Source organism: Aethalodelphis obliquidens, unplaced genomic scaffold, assembly GCF_003676395.1.
Source record: "Aethalodelphis obliquidens isolate GAN/ISIS:26980383/991018 unplaced genomic scaffold, ASM367639v1 scaffold22, whole genome shotgun sequence".
In the NCBI taxonomy this organism is placed as follows: Eukaryota; Metazoa; Chordata; class Mammalia; order Artiodactyla; family Delphinidae; genus Aethalodelphis; species Aethalodelphis obliquidens.
In genome coordinates, this window is record NW_020837966.1 from 5,470,973 (window position 1) to 5,483,601 (window position 12,629).

Below are 12,629 nucleotides of genomic sequence, written 5' to 3' on the forward strand. Positions count from 1 at the left end.
TGAGCTGTCACTTTATTTATTTTATTGGAGTATAATTGCTTTACAATATACAACGAAGTGAATATTGTACACTTTGTTGTACAACAAAGTGAATCAGCTATATGTATACATATATCCCCTCCTCTTGGACCTCCCTCCCCTGCCCCCGCATCTGGCCCATTTAGGTCATCACAGAGCACCAAGCTAAGGCTCCCTGTGCTATACTGCAGGTTCCAGCTAGCTATGTGTTTTACACATGGTACTGTATTTATGTCAAACCTAATCTCCCAATTCATCCCACCTGTGTCCACACATCCATTCTCTACATCTATGTCTCTATTCATTCTCTGGAAATAGGTTCATCGGTACTATTTTTCTAGATTCCACATATATGCATTAATATACGATATTTGTTTTTCTGACTTCACATTCTGTATGACAGACTCTAGGTCCATCCACATCTCTACAAATGACCCAGTTTTGTTCCTTTTTATGGCTGAGTAATATTCCATTGTATATATGTACCACATCTTCTTTATCGATTCATCTGTCAGTGGACATTTAGGTTGTTTCCATGACCTGGCTATTTTAAATAGTGCTGCAGTGAACATTGGGGTACATGTGTCTCTTTATTTTGTTTTTAAACATTTATTTATTTATTTTTGGCTGTGTTGGGTCTTTGTTACTGTGCGTGGGCTTTCTCTAGTTGCAGCGAGTGGGACCTACTCTTCATTGTGGTGTACGGGCTTCTCATTGCGGTGGCTTTTCTTGTTGCAGAGCATGGGCTCTAGGCATGCGGGCTTCAGTAGTTGTGGCTTGCGGGCTCTAGAGCACAGGCTCAGTAGTTGTGGCACATGGGCTTAGTTGCTTCACAGCATGTGGGATCTTCCCGGACCAGGGCTTGAACCCGTGTCCCCTGCATTGGCAGGAGGGTTCTTAACCACTGTGCCACCAGGGAAGTCCCATGTGTCTTTTTGAATTACAGTTTTCTCAGGGTATATGCCCAGTAGTGGGATTGCTGGGTCATATGGTAATTCTATTTTTAGTTTTTTTAAGGAACCTCCATACTGTTCTCCACAGTGGCTGTATCAATTTACATTCCCACCAACAGTGTAAAAAGGTTGGTTCCCTTTTCTCCACACCCTCTCCAGCATTTATTATTTGTAGATTTTTTGATGGTGGCCACTCTGACTGGTGTGAGATGACACCTCTTCATAGTTTTGATTTGCATTTCTCTAATGATTAGTGATGTTGAGCATCTTCTCATATGCCTTTTGGCCATCTGTATGTCTTTGGAGAAAAATGTCAATTTAGGTCTTCCGCCCATTTTTGGATTGGGTTGTTTGTTTTTTTGATATTGAGCTGCATGAGCTGTTTGTATATTTTGGACATTAATCTTTTGTCAGTTGCTTCGTTTGCAAGTATTTTCTCCCATTCTGAGGGTTGTCTTTTCGTTTTGTTTATAGTTTCCTTTGCTGCGCAAAAGCTTTTAAGTTTAATTAGGTCCCATTTGTTTATTTTTGTTTTTATTTTCATTACTGTAGGAGGTGGGTCAAAAAAGATCTTGCTGTGATTTATGTCAAAGAGTGTTCTGGGGCTTCCCTTGTGGCGCAGTGGTTGAGAGTCCGCCTGCTGAGGCAGGGGACACGGGTTCGTGCCCCAGACTGGGAGGATCCCACGTGCCGCGGAGCAGCTAGGCCCGTGAGCCATGGCCGGGAAGCCTGCGCGTCCGGAGCCTGTGCCCCGCAACGGGAGAGGCCACAACAGTGAGAGGCCTGCGTACCACAAAAAAAAAAAAAAAAAGTGTTCTGCCTATGTTTTCCACTAAGAATTTTATAGTGTCCAGTCTTACATTTAGGTCTTTAATCCATTTTGAGTTCATTGTTGTGTATGGTGTTAGAGAATGTTCTAATTTCATTCTTTTACATGTAGCTGTCCAGTTTTCCCAGCACCACTTATGAAGGAGACTGTCTTTTCTCCATTGTATATCCTTGCCTCCTTTGTCATAGATTAGGTGACCATAGGTGTGTGGGTTTATCTCTGGGCTTTCTATCCTGTACCATTGAGCTATATTTCTGTTTTTGTCCCAGTACCATACTGTCTTGATTACTGTAGCTTTGTAGTATAGTCTGAAGTTGGGAAGCCTGATTCTTCTAGCTCCATTTTTCTTTTTGCAGATTGCTTTGGCTGTGTGGGGTCTTTTGTGTTTCCATACAAATTGTTAAATTTTTTGTTCTAATTCTGTGAAAAATGCCATTGGTAATTTGATAGGGATTGCACTGAATCTATAGATTGCTTTGGGTAGTATAATCATTTTCACAATATTGATTCTTCCAATCCAAGAACATGGTATATCTCTCCATTTGTTGGTATCATCTTCAGTTTCTTTCAACAGTGTCTTATGGTTTTCTGCATACAGGTCTTTTGTCTCCCTAGGTAGGTTTATTCCTAGGTGTTTTATTCTTTTTGTTGCAATGGTAAATGGGATTCTTTCCTTAATTTCTCTTTCTGCTCTTTCATTGTTAGTGTATAGGAATGCAAGAGATTTCTGTGTATTAATTTTGTATCCTTCAGCTTTACCAGATTCATTGATTAGCTCTAGTAGTCTACCGGTGGCATCTTTAGTATTTTCTATGTATAGTATCATGTCATCTGTGAACAGTGACAGTTTTACTTCTTCTTTTCCAATTTGTATTCCTTTTATTTATTTTTCTTACCGATTGCTGTGGCTCGGACTTCAAAAACTATGTTGAATAAAGTGGCTAGAGTTGACATCTTTGTCTTATTCCTGATCTTAGAGGAAACGCCTTCAGTTTTTCACCATTGAGAATGATGTTTGCTGAGGGTTTGCTGTACATGTTGAAGTTGGGCGGGGGGCAGTGTAACAGCTGGGGCAGGGACAGCAAGGTGGGAGTAAAAGGCCTAGTGGTTCTTTTAAAAAAAAAAACAGGTGGTGCCCACCATCCTCATCCCCACCCCCATCCCAAGAGTATTCCAGCAAGCCCCTAGATGTGTTAAGTTACATTCCTACCTCTTGGGCCAACGCTTCAGCATATTTTTAAATGAGCCTCTTTCACATTTGGGTGTAATCAGCTGCCTCTGCACTGGGCCCTGAGGTAAGTGAGCCCTTTAAGAGCTGTTTCTCCCTTTTGCTATAGCTTTGTGGGTCTTGTGGACATGAGCCGCATTGGTTTTCAGTGCTGTGTGTTTTGGGGGATTATCTGTTCTGTGCAGATCATAAAAGTGGGGGTACCCAATGTGGGGTTCAAACCCTTATCTCCTTGGGGAAAAGCGCTGGGTTTTGAGTTCCCTCCCAATTGTGGGTTGCAGCACAGGGGTGGGGTTTATGGCTTGACTGTGTCTCAGCCTCTCCCAGCTGCTTTGATGGTGTGCCAGACTTGGGCAATGTGTAGGAGTCGCCCAGCCAGTTGTTTAGGTTTTTTTCAGAGGAAATTGTTCCATATGTAACTATAGGTTCAAGTGTGTCTGTAGGAGGCGAGTTCAGGATCTTCCTAGGTCACCACCTTGAACCAGACCTTCAGTTTTTAAACTAATTACCAGTGGACCCTCCTGTCAGTTATTTGTGGTCTTGGGGATCCCTTGGTAACTTAACAAGAGACAAAAACCAATTTGGCTGGCCATAAGTTAGGAGATAATATTAATGTTCCTCTAGAAATATCAAAAAGCTACTCTGGAGTTGCCTTGTGCTGAGCCCCAAGCCCAGAATGTCTTAATGGAAATCCATCCTCTAACATACCACTCTTTCTGCCAGTTAATTTTAGATCTTCAGTACAACACCAGATTACATAATATGACAGAAGGTAGAAGGGAATTTGAAAAGGGAATTGGGTAAAGCAACCTGTTTAGTTTATTAAAAAAAAAAAAACTTTTTTTTATAGTTTCCTCGTAAGCTTGAAGAATGTGGTTTCTCCCTTCTCTATGTCCAGATAAACAACAAAATTATATAAATCCTACACATCACTTAAGAGGAAGTCAAACTAAAAAAAAAAAGTCAAACTAGGTCTTTAAGACCATGAAATTATGTATATTATCACTGGGTGATTCTAAGGCAATTTAATCAGTCAGGGTCCCAAAGTAGAATAATTAAAGATGGATTATTTAAAAAGAGACTATTTTCAAAGGAGTGGATGTGAGGGAAAACAGCAGTAGTGCTTTGACTCTGGTGCTAGTAGCAACTGACTTGTTACCAGAACCTAGAAGACAAGCGTTGTATAGAGGTAACTTTGAGGGGAACCTTTGGTAAAGGGATAGAGTCAGCCTGAGGTCAGCTCACAGGGAATGAGCCAGTGGGATAAGTATCCTGAATTCACTCTTTTCCCTTCCTATAATCTGCATATGAACACTCCTGACAGAAACAGAAACCAGAGGACCCAGGAACCCATTGATAAGGTTCTTACCAGTCCGCCTGCTAGGTCAGAGAGCCGGGGAGAGAAAGGTGTAAAGTGGGTCTAGAGTGGCAAAAAAGGATATCCAGTATGAAAATGATGTAGGCTGGGCAGCCTTACTAGGATTAGTCCTGGCCAGCTCTAGTCTGCAATAACACACAGCAATAATTGGACTTTTTTTTAGCTAATTGTGAATTTAAAATTTTAATCGTATGTGAAAAAAAGTCTTTTGAGCAACAAAGTAATTTTGTTGCTCAATTGTTGTGATAGCTGAACACATATATAATCATGAACATTATGTAAATTTTAAGGAGATTTTAGATGTTTGAATGGTGAACTTTTCCTGTTTTCAAAATGGAAGAAAGTAAAAGGTTATATGTGATTCAGGGATGGCCTGGAGGCATAGCATGATGGTATATGAGATACAGACATTTAAAAAGTTAGATGAGGACTTCCCTGTTGGCACAGTGGTTAAGAATCCACCCTGCTATTGCGGGGTACACGGGTTCGAGCCCTCCTCCGGGAAGATCCCACCCACATGCCGCAGAGCAGCTGGGCCTGTGTGCTGCAACTACTGAGCCTGTGCTCTGGAGCCCACGAGCCACGACTGCTGAGCCCGTGTGCCACAACTACTGAAGCCGGCGCACCTAGACCCCGTGCTCCCCCGTGCACCACGGTAAGAAGCCGACATACCGCAATGAAGAGTAGCTGCCGCTCGCCACTAGAGAAAGCCCATGTGCAGCAACGAAGACCCAGCGCAGCCAAAAATAAAAAAAAAATAGCGAATCATCTGAAGTTCTGATATGTGCTGTAGCTTGAATAATCCGTGAAGGCATTATGCTGAGTGAAATAAGCTGCACGTGAGGGGCGGGGGGCAGTTGTGCAGGGAGACAAAAATATTGTATAGTTCCACTGGTGTAAGGAATTTAGGGTTGGGTGGACAAATTCAGAAGTGGAAAGTAGAGTGGAAGTTGCTGAGGGTTGGGAAGGAGGGTGGAATGGGGAGTTACTGCTTAGTGGGTGCAGGGTTTCTGCTTGAGGTGATGATGGGGTCTGGAATTGTGTGGCATCATGAGTGTGCTTGGCGCCACTGAATTGTACACTTAAAACTGCTTTAATGGAAGATTTAGGGAAATTGGAACCCTTGTGCATTGTTGGTGGGAATGTAAAATGGTGCAGCTGCTAAAGGAAACAGAATGGCATTTCCTCAGAAAATTCATAATTACTATATGGTCTGGCGATTCCACTTCTGGGTGTAGTCAGAAGAACTGAAAAAAGTAAGGTCTTGAAGAATAGCCCAAAGGTGGAGGCAACCCAAGTGTCCCTTGGCAGATGAATGGATAAACAAAAGTGTGGTATATACATACAATGGAATGTTTTATGGTGTGTGTGTATTCAGCCTTAAAAAGGAGGATATTCTGACACATGCTACAACTTGGATGAACTTTGAGGACATTATGCTAACAGAAGTCACAAAAAGAGACAGTCATAGAGACAAATTAGTATGGTGGTTGCTATGAGCTGGCAGGAAGCGGGGGATGGGGAGTTTAGTGGGTATAGAATTTTTTTTTTCAATTTTCAAACCAGAGTTTTAGAGGGCAGTTTTAATGCCTTTGAAAAAATGGTTAAAATGGTAAATTTTGCATTATGTATGTTTTACCACAATTTTTAAAAAATTAATCATCTGAAACTTTCTTTTAGATGATTTAAATGCTGGAATATTTACCAATATAGAATCATGCTGTGGATCGGTAATAGAGAGGGAAATTATAAACTGTTCATCTCCTGAGATTCCTGCAGAATTTAATGAACAGTTTAACACTAGGAAGAACAAGCAAGAACTAGTAAGTCATGATAACGGAGCCAACTTAGAAAAAGAAAACAGTTATAATGACCAGTGTAATCAGTTCACAAGAACAGAGAAACAAACAAAACATATGAAGAAGTGTCCTAAAAGGCCTGATTGGAATATAAATAAACCACTGAGACGGTATATTCCAGCATCAGAAAAGTACCCTAAACAGCTTCAAAAGCTGAGAGAAGAAAAAAGAGTAAGAAGGCAGATGGAACTGCTTCATTTGGTAGAAAGAAATAATCCTGGACACCTCTCTCAAAATAGAGTCACTTCACCAGATGTTCTTCATTCATCTCAAGAAACTGAACCAAGTTTCAGGTGGCAGCTAGTCAAAAAGGTAAAGCTCTTCTGTCTAGAAAAATATTTTAAAGCATGTATCGAAGTTTTTAGAATGAGAATACAGTTCCACACATGCATGTTTTGACAGGGCTATTCTGGGTGTGAATAAGAGTTCTAGAAATTTGCTGTAGTTTACAGCAGGGGTCAACAAACTATGGCCAATGGGCAAATCCATCGTGCTGCCTGCTTTTGCAAATAAAGTTTTTAGCAATACAGCCATGCTCATTTTTTTTTTAACCTATTGTCTGTGGCTGGCTTCATGCTGCAAGAAGAGTTTAGAGTAGTTGCAACAGAGACCACATGGCTCACAAAGCCAAGTGTTTACTATGTCCTTTACAGAAAAAGTTTACACTTAAACCCTGTATAGATTAATGCTATTCTTTATTCAGATACCCATTCAAAACTCTTGTTTATAGTCCATATAGACAGGATAATTTACAAGGTCAGGAATTACTGGATTGGTTTCTCTGACTCTGGAGAAGTACCAAGCCTCTCCTATCCTATTATCCAGTATGTGTTACTCAAATATTATCCTCAGATTATTTCAACAACCACTAAAAACATTTGTGGGGACGTATGGAAACACTGTTAACTCCTGTCTCTCCTGTCTATCATTTAGGAAGAAGAACCTCAGATAATTAATTCTTTCAACAAGGAAAGGTATGTTATGGATTCCGTAGCTACTTAGTGCTTTCTGTGTGATATAAAATACTTGCTCAAAATATAGGTGAGATCAAGCATGTATGCATGTCTGTGAAGACAGTAACAGGAAAGTTTGTGACTTCAGGTGAATAGAGGTTTAAGGGAAAGGGTGTCTGGCATTTTACCTAGAATTTGAAGGTCCAAATTGGACTGGACCTAGGCATCCTAAGCAGGAATGTGGGTGATATTTTGTTATCTTCAGACTTTAACAGTTTTGATTTTCCAGATATGCCAGCAGTGGAATAGACGTTCTGCTTGGATTGAGGGGGTAGGGAATAAATGACTGGTAGGGATAATGAGAAATTAACCAGTGGGAGATTTTAAATTGTTAGAATTTTTATTCTCTACTTTTGTGCACAAACCAGCTGGTTTAAGCTGTCTCTGAATATGGCTCTAATAGCAAGTTTAGTTTTAGGCGGTAAGTATATTATTTTATAGTGAATTATCTAAGGAGAAACATTAGGTTTAAATTAACTCAGGTAGTGTTGATCCTCAGAAGCTAGTAAATTTCTCCCTGTTCTAGCATATATATAATCCTCAGCAAGTACTAGTAAACCCCAAATTAATCCCATTTTGTTGCCCTGTTTTAGGAAATGGTATCATAGAACTCAAGCCTCTTACATATAGTGTTCCTAAAGGTGTTATAGGTACATTTAGAATAAATTGAAATGTGATTGAAGAATAGAATATGCTTAATCTAAAATAAAATACAGTTTCTCATTCATGCTTTTTAAGAAGTCCCTTATTGTGCTTTTTGGAAAAATACAGGTCTCAATCACCACCAGTTCTGGCAGTGAAAAACAGAACGCAGCAAACTCAGACACTAAAAAACAGTACTTATGAAAGAGAGGATCTGATCTCAGGAGACAGTCAAACAGAATTATCACCTGGGTTTTCTGAACCATTTCATTTTATTCCCTATGTCCGAACCAATGAGATCTATTACCTTGATCCAGATGCACCATTGTCTAGGCCTTTAACCCAGGATCCTCAGTACCAAAATCTACATGGTAAGTAAATATAAGTGTACCCCCCCCCAATTAAAAATCCAAATTGCCCCAAGAGAGGTAGAAAAAAATTTCTCTTTTGGAGTCAATTATTAAAATTTTTATTGAATATTTATTACTTAAATTCTACTTGGTGCTTTCCTAGGATATAAATTTATTAATGAATCCATAGAATGTTATAGCATAGGGCTATTTCATATTATAAGTGTATTTGAATTTTTGTCATTTTTATCTGGCTTCAGACTGTGACCAAGAACAGCTTTTTGACCATCTCAGGGACCCACTTCCTAATCCTAACTTGGTGAAAAACAGGGATCGACAGCAAGCAATCCTTAAGGGACTGTCAGAACTGAGACAGGTATGAGCTCTTCCAAAGTTTGGATGTGACCATTTTCTGGTGGAGGGCTGTGTTTTACCAGTTTTACTAAACATCGTTGGTTACACGACTTATGTGACTTCACCACATGTCAGTTTAATGTACAGGTGCTGATTCTTTTTAAAAAAACACAACTTTCTTTCTATTTCTTTCACATTGCCATCTCTAAGACTGTTTCTTTCCAGCATGAAATCATGAGACATTTTGAATATTAAGACAACTTTATTTAATGAAAAAAGGCATACATTTGAAATGGCAAAGCATGATCAATAAGGCCCTAAAACCAAAGGCAGAAAATAAATACAGTTATGCTTTAATTCTTAGTAATGCAGTTCACATTTTTTTAAATGAACGTGTTGGCCGTGTTTGGAATAGAACTTGACACAAGTCCCGAAGAGTAATATAATGTGAAATTACAGGTATAATCTTACCAGACTACTTTTTCTCCCAGACCAATTTTGACTCATTATCTGCTCAGATAAAAATAAAATCAGGTAACACATCCAATATTTAAGGCTATAACTGTTCTCTACCAGCTGGCCTTAAAAAACAAAAAAACACCTGTCCCTGTGCTTAAAAAAAGAAAAAGACTTGCAAAACTGGTTTTGCGATTAGCTTTGATTCACAGTATACTTCGTGTATTTGGGGAAAATAAACTGTAGTTTTAGGATTACCCTTTTCCATGTCCAGTCATTTATGAATGCCTCCTGCATTTCAAATTGTTGATCTATAGGACTAGAAAATCACCCCCACTAACCCAGGATTATAAAGTGTCCCTTAGTTTTTTAAATGCTGTAGCTTTGGTTACATGTGGATTGAATTTTGTAACTCAAGCTTGGTAATTCACACAGTGAAGATTTTACTTAAACCTCTTTTTAAAGTGACAAGGTATATTCTAGCTTAGTAGAGACAGAAGTTGTAGCTTAAGAGAAAGGAATGTGATGTATACACCTTAGTGACCATATCTTACTTCAGCAGGGCCTTGTACTAACTAGCCACTAAGGTTAATGCAGTCAAGATAAACACTGGATGGTTAAAGGGAGACTTATGACCATTTTAAGAGCATTTAGGGAAAAGGAAAGAGGTGGTGTTCAGCCCCACAGTTAGGAGACATGGTTTTAAGAAAGGTCATTTCTATTGGTTGTATGGCTAAAAATATAATCTTACAAATGTGTGATAGCTGCACAGTATCCAAGTGAGAAAGTCTGGTGTAAAAATTGAAAATTCTTGAGTTGAACATGACAAAGTAACTGAGCGTAATACGTGTTTTCAAAGTAAATATAGTTCTGTATTAACAAGAGAGAAAGGTAAAATAGGAATAATTTGCCCGTCTGCTGCACACCGTACTAACATATCAATACGATTTCAGGGCCTTCTCCAGAAGCAAAGAGAGTTGGAAACTAATCTCATGCCTTTAGCTGCAAATCAAGAAGAGAATTTTAGTTCTTCGTTTTAAATGTAGAAAATCAAATCCTTTACATTTGATTTGTCTTCCAAATTATGAAATGTGAGATTGGTTGTTGCGTAACTGTATTTATCAAATAGCCTAGATTTCTTTTTAAAATGCTTATTTAAAACTTGTACATTATGTAGTAAAGTGTGTGTGTATATATATTTTTTAAAAAACAATAAAACAAGACACTTGTAAAAAAGTAGTAAAAAAAAAAAAAAATTTTTTTCTGCTCATCACAATGTGGGTATTGAGGTATTGATCTACTTACCTTAACACAGTCTGGAGTTTACAGTGTTCTTCCACACTTTTTACATGTAGCTTATTAAAATATCACTTAGATATTTTGCTCTATAAAAAGATTTTAAAGAGTAGAACTCAAAGTTCTTTGGAGGTGCCAAAGGAAGGTCTGACATACTTACTTTTACTAAAATAGCCCAGATTCAGTTTAGGCTTACATGGAAATTTTTTTAAGTCCTTTTTTTAATGACTTCTTTTATTGTAGAAACTACAGTTTTCAAAAACATTTACAAGTTTGTATTAGTAATGGAGAGGCAGTTATTAGCAACAATACATGTGGATTTAAAATTTATCTTCACCATGTACTTTTATCTGTGAATTTAAAAAGTTAGCTTTAGTATATAGCACTTAAGTGCTTACCACCTGAAAAATATACTTACATTTTTCTAACAATTTTAAAATCTACAGCAAAGTTTATTTCAAATTGTTTAATGCCTTTAATAACCAAATTCAGTTTCATATTTCAAAAGATAAGATAGGTTTTTGTTTAAGGACCACACAAGCACTGAAAATTGTAATTATCAAATATTCTCAAAGGTTGACCAAAATTTTAGCAACAGGTGATTTTACATGGTTGTCTAAAAATAAAAAATAATGCTGCCTGGTGTTAAGTCCTATATGGTACATAGTTTTATCATCTAAATGAAATGGCTTTGTTCAATAAATCTTGAGGTATTGAGCCAAAATCGTGTAAATATTAACATCACTGGCTTATACCTGTGTAAAAGCACTATACAAAAAGCTTAAAATAAATGCATTAGTTGATATTTCAGCAAAAGTAGCAAATGCATCAGTTGATATATCATTTCAGCAAAAGTAGCTGGGATCATTGACATTAGAGGAGGGGAAAAAATGTAAAGCCATTGTTCACTATCCTTTTGCAACTATCTAGTTTTACATATAAAACAGGCTTCAATTTGAAGCCAAAGTACAGATGACATAAGTGTAAAACTTAAAAGTGCCAATATGAGATAATTCAAGTACAATATGTTAAAAATATATATTTATTTCAATTTTCAGATGCTTCAACTGTTACAGGCCATCATGATTTAAATAAGAGGAAAAAAACATTTGCGAAAGGAAAAGAAACCTTTTGTTTAGAGAATGAAATATAAATTGTGAATTCACTTTTAAGAAACAGAAAAAGTCCATAACAACCTACTTAAAAAAAAAAAAGTTACTGTAATTATTTCTCTTTTGAAAACGGCCTGGAAGTATCACTTTTCCACCAACTTAATGGAGATTTCTCTCTATCCAAGTTTTGAGTATAAGCAGATAAAAAGTAATTTTCACTTTCTTCAGACTGACTTGATGAAAGGGCATATGGTGTCCCCAAAAATGTCTGATGAGTGAGAACATTAAAATGACTAAACTGATGGGACATATTTAATTGACTGTGATAAACCTGAAAGTTGCTATATGAATCCTGTTCAGCTGAATTACTGTTCTCTCCTTCAGAGCATACTATATCAATAGAAGCTCTCTCTTCAGAATCAATTTCATAAGTCTTCTCTTCTAATAAACTTTTTTGCAAGTCAAGAGACGATTGCAACTCAATTTGAATATTCTTTTTTTGATCTGTTCCACGTGATCCTTTGGTCTCTTTCTCCAACATTTCTGAATGAAAATTGCTGCATACTTCTATTTTTGAGATTTCATCCCCTGAATCCAGAGACATATCCTCTTCGTCCTTTTCATCGTTTTCTAAAAGAGCTACATTTAAAAAACAAAAAGTCCTCCTCTATTGAAATACACAATTTGTTTAAGTTTTAAAATTATACACTACTCACACAATATAATGCGTCAGGGTCTGCAAGTCCACAATCCCTTAAAGCTTGGTCTTCTGCCACAAGTTCACTTAGTCACAACACTCACACTAGGTGTGAATGTCCAGATAATCCGATGCTAAAAGCTTCTGCGAAATGTGTTCACGTTTAATGTTGGGAAATCCCAACTCCCAGCTCCAAAGGGGTTAATGTCAAAACAGCATCTAAAGTTATACGGTAATTCAGTATTCGACAAGACAAATATAAAATAAAAATTCTGACATCTAGCTTCACTGGGTTACTACTAAACTGGTTAGCTGTATCAAATGTTCGAACATCTCTGCTTTTCCTCAAAAACAAAAGTACATCTTTCATTTTACATAAAACCTGGAACCAAAGCAAAGGCCATCTCACAAAAGACTAAAGCTATGGATATCTCTATTACCTTG

At 37.7% G+C, this 12,629-nt stretch overlaps 2 protein-coding genes across 16 annotated transcripts in view; one reads left to right on the forward strand and one right to left on the reverse strand.

The window, feature by feature from the left end:
- The window catches only part of CCDC66 (coiled-coil domain containing 66), a 54,205-nt gene extending 42,663 nt beyond the window's left edge, over nt 1-11,542 (forward strand). For 6 of the 9 annotated variants that reach the window (XM_027121137.1, XM_027121134.1, XM_027121129.1 and 3 more), the window contains 5 exons: nt 6,087-6,577; nt 7,199-7,239; nt 8,050-8,291; nt 8,531-8,646; nt 10,034-10,547. In XM_027121137.1, coding sequence (XP_026976938.1) covers nt 6,087-6,577; nt 7,199-7,239; nt 8,050-8,291; nt 8,531-8,646; nt 10,034-10,120 — 977 coding nt within the window. In that variant the 3' untranslated portion in view covers nt 10,121-10,547. Of the gene's footprint in view, nt 1-6,086; nt 6,578-7,198; nt 7,240-8,049; nt 8,292-8,530; nt 8,647-10,033; nt 10,548-11,434 lie in introns of those variants that run through there. The other 3 variants (XM_027121130.1, XM_027121132.1, XM_027121131.1) reach the window with 2 other exon arrangements.
- TASOR (transcription activation suppressor) overlaps nt 11,027-12,629 on the reverse strand; it is a 49,682-nt gene continuing 48,079 nt past the window's right edge. For 4 of the 7 annotated variants that reach the window (XM_027121123.1, XM_027121121.1, XM_027121125.1 and 1 more), the window contains one exon: nt 11,396-12,127. In XM_027121123.1, coding sequence (XP_026976924.1) covers nt 11,601-12,127 — 527 coding nt within the window. In that variant the 3' untranslated portion in view covers nt 11,396-11,600. Of the gene's footprint in view, nt 12,405-12,629 lie in introns of all 7 variants that reach the window. The other 3 variants (XM_027121128.1, XM_027121127.1, XM_027121126.1) reach the window with 2 other exon arrangements.